At 40.4% G+C, this 13110-nt stretch overlaps 1 protein-coding gene across 2 annotated transcripts; it reads right to left on the bottom strand.

Moving 5' to 3' along the window:
* Positions 1 to 1393: 1393 nt before the first annotated feature.
* Positions 1394 to 12979, bottom strand: LOC108900297 (palmitoyltransferase ZDHHC18-B). 2 transcript variants are annotated; one of them, XM_018701287.2, is made up of 9 exons: positions 12125 to 12979; positions 11349 to 11509; positions 9754 to 9903; positions 9393 to 9530; positions 8887 to 8938; positions 8679 to 8781; positions 8139 to 8248; positions 7176 to 7278; positions 1394 to 4061 (listed from the first exon to the last, which is right to left on the bottom strand). In XM_018701287.2, the coding sequence occupies exons 1-9, from the start codon at positions 12373 to 12375 to the stop codon at positions 3738 to 3740; spliced, it is 1392 nt and encodes a 463-aa protein (XP_018556803.1). In that variant the 5' UTR covers positions 12376 to 12979; the 3' UTR covers positions 1394 to 3737. The 2 variants fall into 2 exon arrangements, with proteins under 2 accessions (XP_018556803.1, XP_050934910.1); XM_051078953.1 differs by lacking the exon at positions 1394 to 4061 and adding an exon at positions 5456 to 6178 and having other exon boundaries at positions 12125 to 12977.
* Between the last annotated feature and the right edge of the window lie 131 nt (positions 12980 to 13110).

Genomic DNA, 13110 nt, shown 5'->3' on the forward strand with positions numbered 1-13110 from the left:
AATGTGGAATGGCTAAGACTATGACCTTTAAGCAGTTACATGAACACATATGTGAGCACAACACACATGACTTAAACCATTCCAACAAGATGTTATCATGCAGAGTGTGACATAAACCCCATGTAATACACCCTGACAAAAGACAGGGTGTGTGCCATTTCATAACCAGACACTAACAATGACACTGCTGGCACATTTTCATTCACAATACAGCACACAGCATAGACTCCGAACATTTGGTGGTCAAAGAGAGAGAACACCAAATGACAAGGTCTGCATAAGGTGTGGTATCCCATTGCTATCTGCTACAGTGAGAACAGGTGTGGTTGTTGCTTTGTGATAAGATAGATTGGTGGATTTGTATTTTTGTCTGAGCTTCTCTAACTAGTTTGAAGTGGGCGGGGCTTGTAAAAATCAAAAGATGACATCACAAATTTCTGTGAACCGGCCAGGATTTAGCAACAGAATCAGACTCAGGAGCTATGTCCTGACATGGAAGTTCATTACATTATTATTGTTTTATTCATTTTGTAATTGTATTGGTTATTGTTACCTATTACTTACTTATTATTGATAATAATAAAACACATATTTATTATTATATCACATTGAGAGATAACATTTGTTGGGTTTCCATTGTGTTGTCATGCAGTCAGTCAAGTCTGATCCAACCACACTTACACATTCCTAATGAAGTAAACTGACTCAATGTTTAATAATAATACTTATAAAGATCTCTCTTTTTTTAGGTTTACTTGACCATTGATTACTAATGCCTTACTATAAACAGAAATATACCTAATATTTGAAACCTGAAGATGTAAGGATTTCTAACACTGGAAACACTGACGATGTTAGTCAATGAAGGCTGCTGACGAAGGACAGAACACAATTCACTCACTTTGTCCAACTATAGTTTCACAGTCAGCTGTGGAATTCAGATGAAAAACGGTTGCATGTCCACCTCTCTCTCAAGTTTCAAGAGTACTACCGCACTCCACTTTAAACCACCTGTCTGCTCCCTGAGTTCAGTTCAGCTTTGCATTGTTTCACTGGGTTTCTCTACATGAGAGACTGAGTAAACCCAAGGAGACTTAATGATGATGGCACATAATGTTTGTTTTTTTACGATTACAATTACACAATCAAGAAAAGGATATTATACTGGATTCTCCTATTTTACATACTGTAGTTATAAAGGAGGAGAGGAGGACAAAGAAAGCCAAAGTAATTAGGAGACAGGAGATGTGCCTGGTGCTTAAAAGCACCTGAAACTGAGGATTTAGTGCACTGGTTGGCTGTGAGTAGATTATGTGGCTGCAGCTGCATGTTTATAGATCGTCACTGCCATCTAGTGGTGGATTGCAGAAGAATAAAAACAAATTCACCTCAGTAAGTTTTATTTTCCTTTGCCTTTATTTTGACAGTAGCATTGTCTTAAATAACCATACAATTTGTACAAATACAGTACAACTGTTTCTCCTCAGAAATGCATTGCTTGCATTCACTCTCACTGATATCCAGAAGATGCTGGGATGACTGTTGACACACTGAATACTGCACATGAAGTGACACTTCTCTACTCAGTGTAAACACTCTTTAGGTGAACTACAGACGAACAGTGTGTGTGTGTGTGTGTGCATGCCTACATTTTAGTGCACAGGGATGATTCAGATCATTGCATTTTTGTGCAGCTATTGCCATCAGGTTACAATGTGGATTAACATGGTGTATGTTACATAGAACTTGCATATTGAATACCTAACCCACACAGCTCTCCACCTGAGAACAAACTAACACATCCACCACTCACACACATCTTTTAGATTTGTCAGAGCGCACAAGGCAAAACAATTTTAAGGGGGAGAGAGCAGGTATTGCTGTTGCTGAGACAAAATGTGAGCAGGAAGTGAATTTGAAAGGGGGCTTTAAATTACTGTGTGATAATCGTGATAACACAAGCAGGAATGAATAATACTGCTTTAGTTCAGGTACACAACTATACTCATGAATCCAAAACACAGCTCTCCTCTATGAAGATGGTGGAGGACCTCTGCGGTGTGTGATGTGATGTTTGAATGGATTTAAATAAACAAAAAATACCATAAAGTACATCTGTAGTCGTTATCATGCAGGTTCATTCACTGCCATTTTTACAGCACAGAAATCTGAACAACTGTACACACCAATACAACTACACACTGAATCCACCGTGCTGTTTGTGCAAATTCAAAGGAAAACTCCACACAAAAACAAGATTCACACTGTTTGAAAATCAAGTAAATCATATGCTATGGCCTTTACAGTCACCAGATCTCAAATCAACTGAACATCTATGAGAGATTTTGGAACAAGATGTGAGACAGTGCTCTTCGCCCAGGCCCAGATTAATCTGCTAGAAGTCCAGGGGGCAGAAATTAGCTGTGGTCCTCCCCAGTCCCCTTACTGTCTGTGTTTTGCATGTATGTTGTTTTTAAATGCACTTCAAGTGCTCCAGTGCCAAACTCCTATCTGTCTTCAGATTTGCTGTGTGTTAATTAGTTTACAGTGTTTTGATTTATAAATACTTAATTGCTTGTCAGATTGTTGGTTTTGGAAAGTTGCTGTTACTGTTGGCTGTAACCCCAACCTGATTCCTACGTCAGTAAGGTGCAGGGGAAGTGGGTTTCAGACATGGTTCAACAATCTGACAAGCATTTCGCATAGTGGATCCTACAATGCCCAAATCATGCCTGTTGATATCATGCTCTAGTGCAAACAAAGTTGCAGCTAATCAAATCACCACAAACTAGTTACAATGCAGTAAATAAAGGGTTCCTGGAAGTTAGCGATTCTCCACAAGAATCATCAAAACATTAGATGAGGGAATATCTTTTGGAAGAATGGTGTTCACCACCACAGTAGGGTTCCACAGAGTTGGAGCACCTATATCAAGGAATACTGAACATGTTCTTTTTTTAAAACAATTCATGTTGGTTTTCCTTTAATTTGTCACCCATCTGTACATCAATAGGGGCTGGACTGAACTCCAGAGCATTCAGATATGAAATTAATAAAGGGCCTGAAAATGCTCCATGGCTTCTGTCCGAACCTCATGACTTGTTCCATTATTCACCTCCTCTATATCTCAACATGATATCATCGGTCCTGTCTCTCTGCTGTTTAACTTAAGGAGAAACTGGCTCAAATTCACACCATAAACTGAGCTGCACAATAATGTGGAAATCACATCTGTGAATTCTGTATTTGGGGTGGACTTTCCCTTTAAGAACAACTTTTCTCTTTACAGATACATACAGATTCTGAGCTTTAACCCTCCGTACAAAGCTTTTCAAGCTCCCACAGTTTGTACGCCTGATACATCAAAGCCACTGTTTCACAAAATTTAGTGGGTTTGACATGCTGGTAAAGTTCATGTTTTACATGAGAATCATTTGAAAGACATATGGCTCCATCAGTACACCAGTGCCTCCATCTTGAACATTTCATCTTTTTATGTGCTTTCCATTCTATACTACAGGCTGATTTGCAATCTTTACAGCCAGAGTAATCTCCACTAGATTGATCACACAAAATAACACTTCTTTGTGACTGTCATCCCCTTATTCAAAGACTTTACCAAGGACTTTGAGAGAACAAGCAGACAATAAAAGAAAAAAGTGAATTCATACTTTGTTTTACAGCATGCAAGCTTCAAACAATGTGTTTTCACTTGAGAAAGTCATCACTGAGGTCAGTCAGTGCAAAGGGGCGAAGCTGGCAGCATCTGGAGAGGTAGGGGAAACGGGGATGTCAAAGGCGGTATTAGGAATATGTAAAGCCGCTCGTTTACTTTTCTTTGAGCAGGCCTTGGTGTGACGTGAAGGAGAAGCATCACCTTGGGAGCTGGCGGCATGGCGGGCTCCGCAGCCCATGGAGAGCTCTGGCGAGGGGTCAGAGTTCACAGCGGGGCTGCTGTCAGGGCAGGTATGAGCTGTCTGAGGTTTCCCCTGAGGGCACGAGGTGGACAGGAGTGGAGGGAGAGTGGCTGACTCCAGCAGACCTTTAGTTCCCTGTGTGCACTGGGGAGGCACAAGAAAGGGGAGAGCAGAAAAAAAAATACAAGTACTGATGAGACGAGCCAGTGAAATTAACAGGGCGAATAGCAGGGTGTTGAATCACTTCAGTGAATGCAGCAACAGCTGTGCAAGATGAATAAAAGACAAGCTGGGAGTGAAAGCAGGCCACACGAGTGATCTGAAGCAGCAGTTCCCAAACGTTTCAAGCCATAGATTTGTATATGGATGCACATTAGACCTCAGGGATCATATCTGATAGATTTTTAGCCCAATGAACAGCCAAGAGCATTGTCTAGTAGAGCTTGGTTCAAAGTTGTACACATTTAAAATGTCTTCAGGCCTGGAGCTATAATACACTGTAATGGACGTAATACAGCCCTGGGAGTCCATTTTTATTCAAATTTGAAACAATAGCTTTTAATCAAAGTTAAAGGCTTTGTAACACCTCAGATCAGAGGGCAAATGTGATTTAATTCTAAGTCAAGCTTGCTGTCAGCTTGTGGACATTTCAGCGATGGCTTCCAATCTGTCCCTAAGTAGCTGCCCTCCCTAAACTTAAAAAAAATTAATAAAAAATACATCGATATCATCCTGTATATTAAATTCATTTAATATATGGGAGGTTATCATGAATTAAATGGCTGTAATTTCTGTATCATCTGGCTCTGAAATGAGCTTCCATTTATATTGTTTGTCATTTTTATCTCTCTGACTAAAATAATAATAATAATAATAGTGCAACATATCTAACCCATGTGATTAATTTGCAGGGCTTACAGCTTTTATGTCCCATGATGATCTAATGTTGTTTTAAATGTGTTTGACAAAACCACTCTTGGCAAATCTGTGGCATGAAAATGGTCAAAGATAATACAGACATTGTATGGATATAGTGGAACTGTTTGAGCCATAAACTACACCTACACCTGTACACCTGTGCACTGTAAATTGGTTTTAAAGAAAGTATTCCCTTTTTGTTAAATTATGCACTCTGCAGTGCATTCAACATAAAACAATGCATGAGTACAGAAGCCAGGCAAAAGGACATGCAGGCACAGCGGTGACAGAGACTCTGCTTCCAACTTTCCCTTTCTCTAAACACGCTTACCAAGCTCAAGCCTTGCTTTTCCTGCTCTAAATGTGGCTTATCAGCCAGTACAGGACACAGCAAAGTCCAGACATTTCTCCTCCTAGTGTTGGTGGCAGGACAGGCACAGAGACAGACCACATACAGAACAGGAAGTTAGGACTGGGTGAAAGGACACACAGCAAACATACTGACACTGGGACAGATTGTTCTGAGCTTCTCTCCTCTTGGAAAACAGAATTATACTCACATATAGAAATTGGGAGGGTGGGCAAATAAAACAATGAAAAGTGAACACACACAGATGATGAACTGCATGGACAAATGTGCATATTTTATTACATTTTCACTTTTTCCATTTGTGATACATGAGAAAATAGAAATACGTATAAAATAAAAACAGGATGGACAACCCAAAAAAAAGAAAACAAACATGGTAAAAGCATGGGGGGAAAAAAGTGGAAAATGATGTAGACTGATTTGATTTGTCACAGATAATTTGGCACTTTAACCTTTTAAATGTAGAGAAATATGACTGTTAACATGAGACAGGAGAAGAGGAACCAACACAGAATAAAAACAAGGTACTGCAGGTGCACGAAAAGCTTCCCTTATAGCTTCAGTGTGTCAACTGAACTCAAAGACTATTTTTACATCCTCACCAAACCCCAAAAAACTACTCAAAAACAAAATCAGTTTAAAACTAGAGACACTACAGCTTCAACTGGCTTTCACTTTATTCCATATACTTGAATAAATCTTTTGGTGTAAACAAAAAAGAGCGGTTTGTCATTCTAAATGCCAAACAACAGCTACTCTACTACTTGATATGAGAGTATTGTGGCTCACACTGCAACTCCATCCGAGACACAGTTACGTCTTGTAAACAAAAGTTGCTGTACAACTCTCCAGGTCTCCTTTTATACAACACGAGAGCAGCTCTGTGAGGAGGAGGAGCTCAAAACAGCATCCGAGTCTTCACTCTTTACAACTCCTGCTCTCATCCTCCCAGAGTCAACATACTGCACGGGAACTACAAAATAGATAGCATGAAAAAAACATATGGTGAATATTATTTCTGATCAAAAGAACAACAGCAGTTAACCTGATTTGTTCATTTCCATGAGGTAAACATGACTGAGCTGTTCAGCAGTGCATTAACTGCCTGCAGCAGGTGTCTGAAGTCATTAGGCTGACAAAGCCAACAGCAAACCACACCTTACTGATTCTGCATTTAAAACAACAGTTTTTGTAAAATTTAGTAATAATTAGCTTTTTTCCCCTCTGAGTGAGATGGGAAGATTGATAGCGATCTGATGTCTGTGTACGTTACGGTCCTGTCCGGGATAAAAATATACACCAACCAACACCTCTAAAGTTGGCTTATTTATATGACTTATCTATTTTGTTTAAGCAGTCCCAAACCAGTTTAGGGGGAGATGAAGGTGAAGCTAATTTCTGACAAGTCAAACAAACAAACAAAAAAAAAAGTGGAACAAGAAAGATTGCCAGCTGTATAACAATCAACATAAATTCAGTCATAAGAACAAGACAAAACTTGTTAAAATTCATCACTTGCTGCTAAAGCTGTCACTGTTTAGCGAAAGTCATAAAAAGATGAGCTTTAATGCACAGACATAAGATTTATATTGCTCTTTTTCCTAAATGTTGAACTACTCCTTTAACCTGCAATCATGGAGCTTGGTTAAAACTGGTAAAACTAATAAAGTTATGTCAGCATACACTGCATTGTCAGTATATTTCAAAAATAACCTTAAGTCCTGTTTCCTCTGAGAGAAATAATAAATATTGTGTGTAAACTTCTGACTGTAGTGGAAATACAGTATATGGAGGGATTAGCCCCTACACAGCAGTCAACAACAGGCAGCAGACAGATGCTGGGTTTGGGGCTATGGCAGGCAACAAGGCTTCTGTCAGGCAGAGGAAGAGTTTTGGTGGGAGTTGGGGGGTGCAGGCACAGGAGAGAGGGGTTCCTGCAAGCCAAAAGCCAGCTGGGAAGATCCTCCTACCACATTTATCTCGCTTTTAGTGGCCAGAGTTGGCACCTCGATGTCCGTGCCGCCTGTCTGGGCAGAGTCATCTGTGGGCAGGAAACCTCGTCTGTCGATCAAGCTGTAGCAGGACAGAAACAAGGAAGTCCTCTTTTAGTCTCAATATCTACTTAGTAATGGACACTTGCAAATGATACAGTGCACTGGTGGTTGCAATGGCATTTTGAACAAAATGTGTCTTAATTTTTGTATTTAAAAAACTGCAGAACTACAAATAATTTTTTTTCTTGTAGATCCAATAGTCAAGCACATGCAACTCAGGAACATTAACCTTTCAAAATAAGACAGCATACTGGGGTTTGTTGGTCTTGGTCTTTAAAACAAGCAATACGATCATTAAATGTGTCGCTGATTATGAACCTTGCTTTTGGTTAAACCTTGTCATTTATAGGAGCAAAGAACTGTGGTGCAGGTGGCGATGCTAACAAAAAAAGTTAGTTATACCTTCATTAGAGCACTGTCCAATGCAGCCAGTTATGAATGAGTTATATTTGGAGTCTCAGGAAGTCAACACACGGAACCAATTCTTGCACCACATTAACAGGACATAGTGATTGAACGTGTCATAATATGTACTACAGCCTTATACTCACTGTCTGCCTGATGTATTTTATTCACTCTCACTCTGGGTTGGGGTTTAATAAGTGTTAAATCTGTTAGTCATAACAATAGTCAACAGATCAATAATAAAGTATCGAGACAAACATTATAATGCAACATGCGTGGCATCATGCTCCTGTCAGGGAAAACAGAGGTATATTTACATGCATATCTGAGACATCAGTTAAACCAACCAAACCCAGTCTGTATCTGTATGGATATGCAAATGAAAACTGTTAGGAATGAAGACTTCAGCTCGAGCATATAATCATGCATGGATTCCACCAGTAATTCATTTAGTATCTGAGATGTAAGACTAACCTGGGCGGCATGGGCCCACAGAGCACAGAGCAACAGTTGATAAAGATGTTTTTATGACTGTATGGGTTAGTGACATCTTCTCCACTCTTCCCTGACCAGGAGCCTTTAATCTGGAGATAAACAAAATATACACACTGATTAGAATTTTTAAAATGTTGTTTAGAAGTGTCTGTTCACTCCATGAAAACTGTGAATACTGCAGAGCTTCGTGTTTGTGGTTTTTTTTTTTTTTTTGTTACATTTATGCATTACTGAGTGAAAAGTAATCTTTTATGAATGATAACTGAAAGCATAAACAATAAGCTCCTGCACAATGTTGACAGTAAAAGTCATTATAAAGCTACTGAAACATAGCCACAAAAAAATACAATAAGTGCAAAAATGCAGTATGTTTTATATTCTAAATATTCTGTTATTTCAATGTTACTTTTTTACAGATTGCATTTCTTAAAACTCACATCTGATTGAAAATGACCTGTTTTTGTACGATGAGGCATCAAAACAAGTAAGGACACTTTCCAAACTCAATGCATTACTCACGTCTTCATTAGTGGTCAGGTTGGAAGCGACTAAGTATGTATGGAAGCCTGAGAGGCCCAAGATGGACCAGACTGAGAAGAAACATATCACCAGCTCCACTGCAGTGAAAGGTTGTGTTAAGGAGAACACTGGTAGATATGAAACCTGACCTCCCCGACAGTGTTCCATTACTCAGGAAATCTTAAACACATCTGTGAATAAAGGATATCTGCCCGGACTCTCCTGCAGAGCAAACACCAGGCCTTTCCCACCTTGAGCCCCTGAAAGAGAGGAAAAAATAACGGTGACGTATGGCCCCAAGTGAGTTTCTGAATCGATTAAAAGGTCAAAAATTATGTGTTGGACTTTAATTTTCCTGACTTGGAAGCAGTAATACCAGAGTTAATAAAATGTCTCCATTTTAATCTATTCCTTTAGTGACAGGGACTTTTGGATGAAATAAAACATGAGCACTCTGGCAAATGCTCAAATACAACCAAGTAAAGAAAAAAGGTATTTAGTACAGTCACATTCTGGATATTTTTCTTATCAGATACTTCAGTTGCCCTGGTGTAGTAAATCTCACCCATCTGGCGGTCCGAGTGAGACAAAACAAACACTGAACAGTTTGCTGCCGGCTGCTGTTTGAGGCAGGTGTGTTAGCTGTTACTATCAGTAAGATCCTGCATGTTTTTCAGCCATGAAACACCTGCGCACTAGAGTGCAAACACATACTCAGTGCTAGGTGTGTGGTCACACAGCCAAAAATGAACGCCGTCAGGAAAGAGAGCGACACGATGAAGGTGTAGAAGAAGCGGTAGTTGCGTTTCCCAACGCAGTTCCCCACCCAGGGGCAGTGATGGTCGAATCGCTCTGAAAGAGAAGTGCACCAAAGGAGAATTCACAGTGAACTCAAAGTATAAACCACTGACATTTTACTTTAGAGGAATGGTTCAACAGTTGCGCTGATATGTCATTCAAGTCAGTCCAGCCTGAACCAGAGTATAGAAATGATGTTCGCTGTACCCCTAGGGAGCCTTTATTTATTATTTATCATTGGTAAATGTCATGGTGCTGGTGTGTGTCCACAGCTCACCCACACAGTTGTCACACAGGCTGCAGTGGGAGGTGCGTGGAGGCCGGAACATCTTGCAGGTGAAGCAGTACTTGAGCTTGACCACCTGCTGGTTGATCAGGACTTCCTTTGTGCGTGGCGGAGGCCGATAGCTAGTGTTTCCAGTGTTGTCTACAGAGGAGAAGAAGAGATAGAGGAGGACAAAATTAGCAGTTGAATTGAGCACCTACAGCCTTGCCATTTATACTGAGTACCTGGTTGCAGTGAGTGAAATTCTGGTCTGATCACAACATGAGGGCATAACAACTAACACCTTTACCAATCTTACTGGTGTAGTGTGTGTGGTGACATCACATAATTCCCAACATAGCTCCACGCAATGTCAACCTGAGCATGGGTCTAATCAGCCTGAGTATGTGACAACTCCTTTGCGGTTTTGCAGCAGCCTGTAAGACTTGCTTTGATCTCTCCAGCTTGAAACTGTAACTTCTTCCGAGGGCTGAGATGTACACCTCTGAATATAATGCTGTCATGTGCAACACGACCATGACTTCAGTGTTAAACATATCACTTAATTAACACCTCTGTGACAGCTCATACACACACACACATGCTTTTTAGTGAAATTCATTCAGTCTACGAGACATTAGGAGAGAATACGGAGTTAAACAAAATATCCAAAACATTTCCTTAAAGACAGAGTGGTAGGTAAATATTCAATACTTATGCCAGAGTCTCAGTTTCAAAAATAGCTGGAACAACAGCAGCACAGTTGGGTAATACGAACATCTTACATCACCACTGCCTAAACTTTGGATCGTGAGTAGGAGTTTACAAGGTACAGATGAAGACAGCTTTAAACACTGAGGTCATTATACTGAAGCATGCCATATGGAAAGGAAAGATGATGTTGGCAAGACTTGAAACTGACAGTGAACATAACAGAACCTCGTCAGTGGGGACAGCAAATTTCTCAGTCCTGGAATAGTCCAGACGGAACTGAGAACTTAAGAAGTCAACAGGGCACCTTTCCACCAGGAAAATAGCCTTAATGGCTGCCAATGTAACATTTGTTACACTGAGTCAAAACAAATGAGTCTTTTCAAAATGTCTCCATTGGACCTTTGCTGTGTCAAAGGTTCATCATCATTAAAACTAAAATGGAAACAGTATGAGTGGTGACAGCACCATTAGAATATGGTGATTATGTGGTTATGTTTCAATGTACAGGTAAAATAGCAGAACAATGCCTTCAATTTCAACTGTGAATTGTGCTCTGAAGCCAAACAGACAGATGTGAAAGCTCTCATGACAGTGCTGAGAATAGTATGTCCTTGAAGTTTGACATAATTGAATGCTACTAAACAGACAAAGAAATGAGCTGAGCTTTAGCAGTTTGCGTTTAGGGATCAAATTCTCTTAAAAAGGCCTCGTGGAAAGCTCTGGTGCCAGTAGTGGGCTAAATTCAGCACCATAAACTGGCAGGAATACCACGCTATGGGAAAACAGTGAGCACTTTGACAACTGTAAAATTTTATGATGCTGGAAATCAAAGTCAGAAGCATTTAAGGCATTTATATATTTCTGACCGCACTTGTGCCAGGGTCGGCATTTACCAATCTGTTTCTCAATGTCTGCGGCCTCGTCTGGGGTCGCTCTGGGAAGGATGCCGGGGTCGGTGAAGCTGGTCTGGAGCAGGGTGATGACCACAAATACAAAGAGGACTCCTCCAATAACAGGTATGCAGCTGGTCAGGTGTTTGACCAGGAAGGGACAGCTGTGATTTGGGGGGAGGGGCACAGACAGAGAGGGAGAATTACAAAGACACACATTTCAAAGGATCGGACAAGATCAAAACCAAGTCCTGTCTCATGTAACTGGGTCTGCTTTTTCACCCACCATGGGATCTTGTTTTAATTAATACTCTGCACTTTTAATCACCATCTGAATCCCTAGAGACAGAACACACTTTTACTGCACAGTGATGAAAAGAATGCAGTTATCATATTCAGGCAGTATTCTTTATTACCATGCCACACTGCCAGCTGCAAGAATACAGCTCTGATATGTTCTTTTTTGGACAACCTTGCAAGACTACATTATGAAAGATGATATTTTGCGCTGAATTGGGGATTTAGTCAAGAAATTACAATTGTTTAACAAGAATATGGATTTTTAATAAAATAATTAGGACCTGCTCTACAGTTCGGCGTTCAATTCAATTCAATGAAATATCAATTTATAGAGATAGTGTGCACTTCTCGGCGTAATATGGTGGAGGGTGAGATGATCATATGATATGATCATGTATCATACCCTTACCACCAGCACGGCGACTGGACTCGCTGGTGTTACGTTAGAATAGAAGACCTAACTTGAGAAATGAACTCACTCAAATATAAAGAATAATCCACTTGTGACGAGAATAAGGCCCAGAGTGAGAGGCAGGACCCCACTCTGTCGGGCCACAATGATCCGTCCCTCGCAGTAGAAGCGATTCTTTCCGGGGAAAACTTCCCACTTTCTCCTCGGTCTCTTCGGCTCCTCTTTCTTGTCACTGTCGTTTCCATGATGAGGTGGGGGGGTCGGGGTGGGTGTCGGAAGTGCCTGCGGGTCGATTTGCTGATACTCACAGTTTTTCATGATTTATAATGAAGTTTGGTTGCTGTGTCCCAATTCCGACAATCGGGGCATTTGGCCAGCGACAGATAGCATCACCGACACCCGTGTTGTCTGTGGCAGCTGAACGCAGCAAATGTCGTCATTCCGCGGAGAAAACAAGCTAATCCTCTACTATGGGTATCCGGTTGTAAATAACCCAAAGATCCCGTGCTGGAAATTCCATGCCCGTTACTTCCCATGCCTCTTCATTCATTCATCTTTAAATCTTTCTCGAGAAATACTCATTACAAATTCAAACAATAACCCTATGGCCATCGTTAGCTTGGCTGCTGAGCCATTCAGACTATCCAGCTCAGCCAGATGCGGACTATTTAACATCAGTAAACCAAAATACCGTCACCACCGCTAGCTTGTTAGCTTGTTCTTCTCGCACATTTTAGCTAAACGTTATGCTAATATCCAGTTTTTTGTATGCACAAATTAAAAGGAGCACTAAAAGTTTGTATTATATGATGCATTTTGCTCTCTATCAGGAGTCCTGACACATTCGTGACTAGTATTGGTTATCTGCGTTACCAAAAAAAGCCATCGTCCGGGAAAATTGGTAATTGTCAAACTTAACACAAAGGAAAAGATGATTTTCCGGTTGTTTTTCTTTCGAAATAATGACGTATTAAAACTTAACAGTTTGGGTATGGTGATGACCCTCTTTAAAATATCCGTAGAATGTTTTGGAATATTTTTAGCTCTTTCATT

Source organism: Lates calcarifer, linkage group LG3 (genome assembly GCF_001640805.2).
Source record: "Lates calcarifer isolate ASB-BC8 linkage group LG3, TLL_Latcal_v3, whole genome shotgun sequence".
NCBI lineage: Eukaryota > Metazoa > Chordata > Actinopteri > Centropomidae > Lates > Lates calcarifer.

Coding starts and splice junctions, on each gene's coding strand:
- LOC108900297 (XM_018701287.2), bottom strand. CDS start 12,375: ATGAAAAACTGTGAGTATCAGCAAATCGACCCGCAGGCACTTCCGACA. Junction 8,939..9,392: donor GACCACACACCTAGCACTGA/GTATGTGTTTGC, acceptor CCTCTCTTTCAG/GGGCTCAAGGTGGGAAAGGC. Junction 7,279..8,138: donor TGTGGGCCCATGCCGCCCAG/GTTAGTCTTACA, acceptor GTCCTGCTACAG/CTTGATCGACAGACGAGGTT.